Genomic DNA, 964 nt, shown 5'->3' with positions numbered 1-964 from the left:
GTGTAGACATTGTGACTTTAAGATTGCAGATCCATTTGTTCTAAGTCGCCATATTCTCTCAGTTCACACAAAAGATCTTCCGTTTAGGTGTAAGAGATGTAGAAAGGGATTTAGGCAACAGAATGAGCTTAAAAAGCATATGAAGACACACAGTGGCAGGAAAGTGTATCAGTGTGAGTACTGTGAGTATAGCACTACAGATGCCTCAGGCTTTAAACGGCACGTTATTTCCATTCATACAAAAGACTACCCTCACCGTTGTGAGTACTGCAAGAAAGGGTTCCGAAGACCTTCAGAAAAGAACCAGCACATAATGCGACATCATAAAGAAGTTGGCCTGCCCTAATAATACTTCGGCAGACTTTTGTAGAGATGTTGGCTTTGAAGCAGAAAAATCATTTTAAAAGCCAGTCAGTCTCGTTCACATACAATACTGTATATTGATTTATGCTGTGTACAAATAGATTTATTGCTTTTAGTTGACTTTTTTTTTTTTATATTTTGTTCAATAGTGTGTTCTGAATTCTATTCAGTTTGTTTAATAAATGGGGAAAAGCAGCAACAAGCAAGTTGCTTTTAATAAAGTAATCCCTGATTCTATACTGAATTTTTCTATCTTAGAAGTTTTATATTTATTTAAATATTTACCTTGCTTACCTTGATGGTACTCTTCTAAGACCATTTAACTTAAAGTTGAGGTAATTTTAGATTGGTAACTCTGAAAGTACTCATGTTGACTTATTTTTTCCCATAAATTTCTCACAATAAAATTGTCAGAGACATCTACTAACATAAACGGGAGATTTTATGGTCAGGTCTAATTATCCTAACATGGAAGTCATTTACTCTTCTTGTTTAATATTTTCAGACCACGTGACAATGAAAGTTTTCATTCGAGCTTTTGCGTCCCTGGCATTGCTGAGTGAAGAGCAGTGGCTGGGTTCGGGTTTACCTTTCGTTTTGT

At 35.5% G+C, this 964-nt stretch overlaps 1 protein-coding gene across 1 annotated transcript in view; it reads left to right on the top strand.

Annotated features, from left to right (window-relative positions):
• Nucleotides 1-346, top strand: part of LOC105001306 (zinc finger X-chromosomal protein-like) — a gene marked incomplete at its 5' end in the record, with an annotated part of 2,731 nt that extends 2,385 nt beyond the window's left edge. Inside the window, one exon of the mRNA XM_010857515.1 lies at nucleotides 30-346. Within this exon, the coding sequence (XP_010855817.1) occupies nucleotides 30-346 (317 nt within the window). The remainder of the gene's footprint in view (nucleotides 1-29) is intronic.
• Nucleotides 347-964: the final 618 nt, after the last annotated feature.

This window comes from Bison bison, unplaced genomic scaffold (assembly GCF_000754665.1).
Source record: "Bison bison bison isolate TAMUID 2011002044 unplaced genomic scaffold, Bison_UMD1.0 scf7180017854890, whole genome shotgun sequence".
Taxonomy (NCBI): domain Eukaryota; kingdom Metazoa; phylum Chordata; class Mammalia; order Artiodactyla; family Bovidae; genus Bison; species Bison bison.
This window is presented reverse-complemented; position numbering and strand designations above follow the sequence as displayed.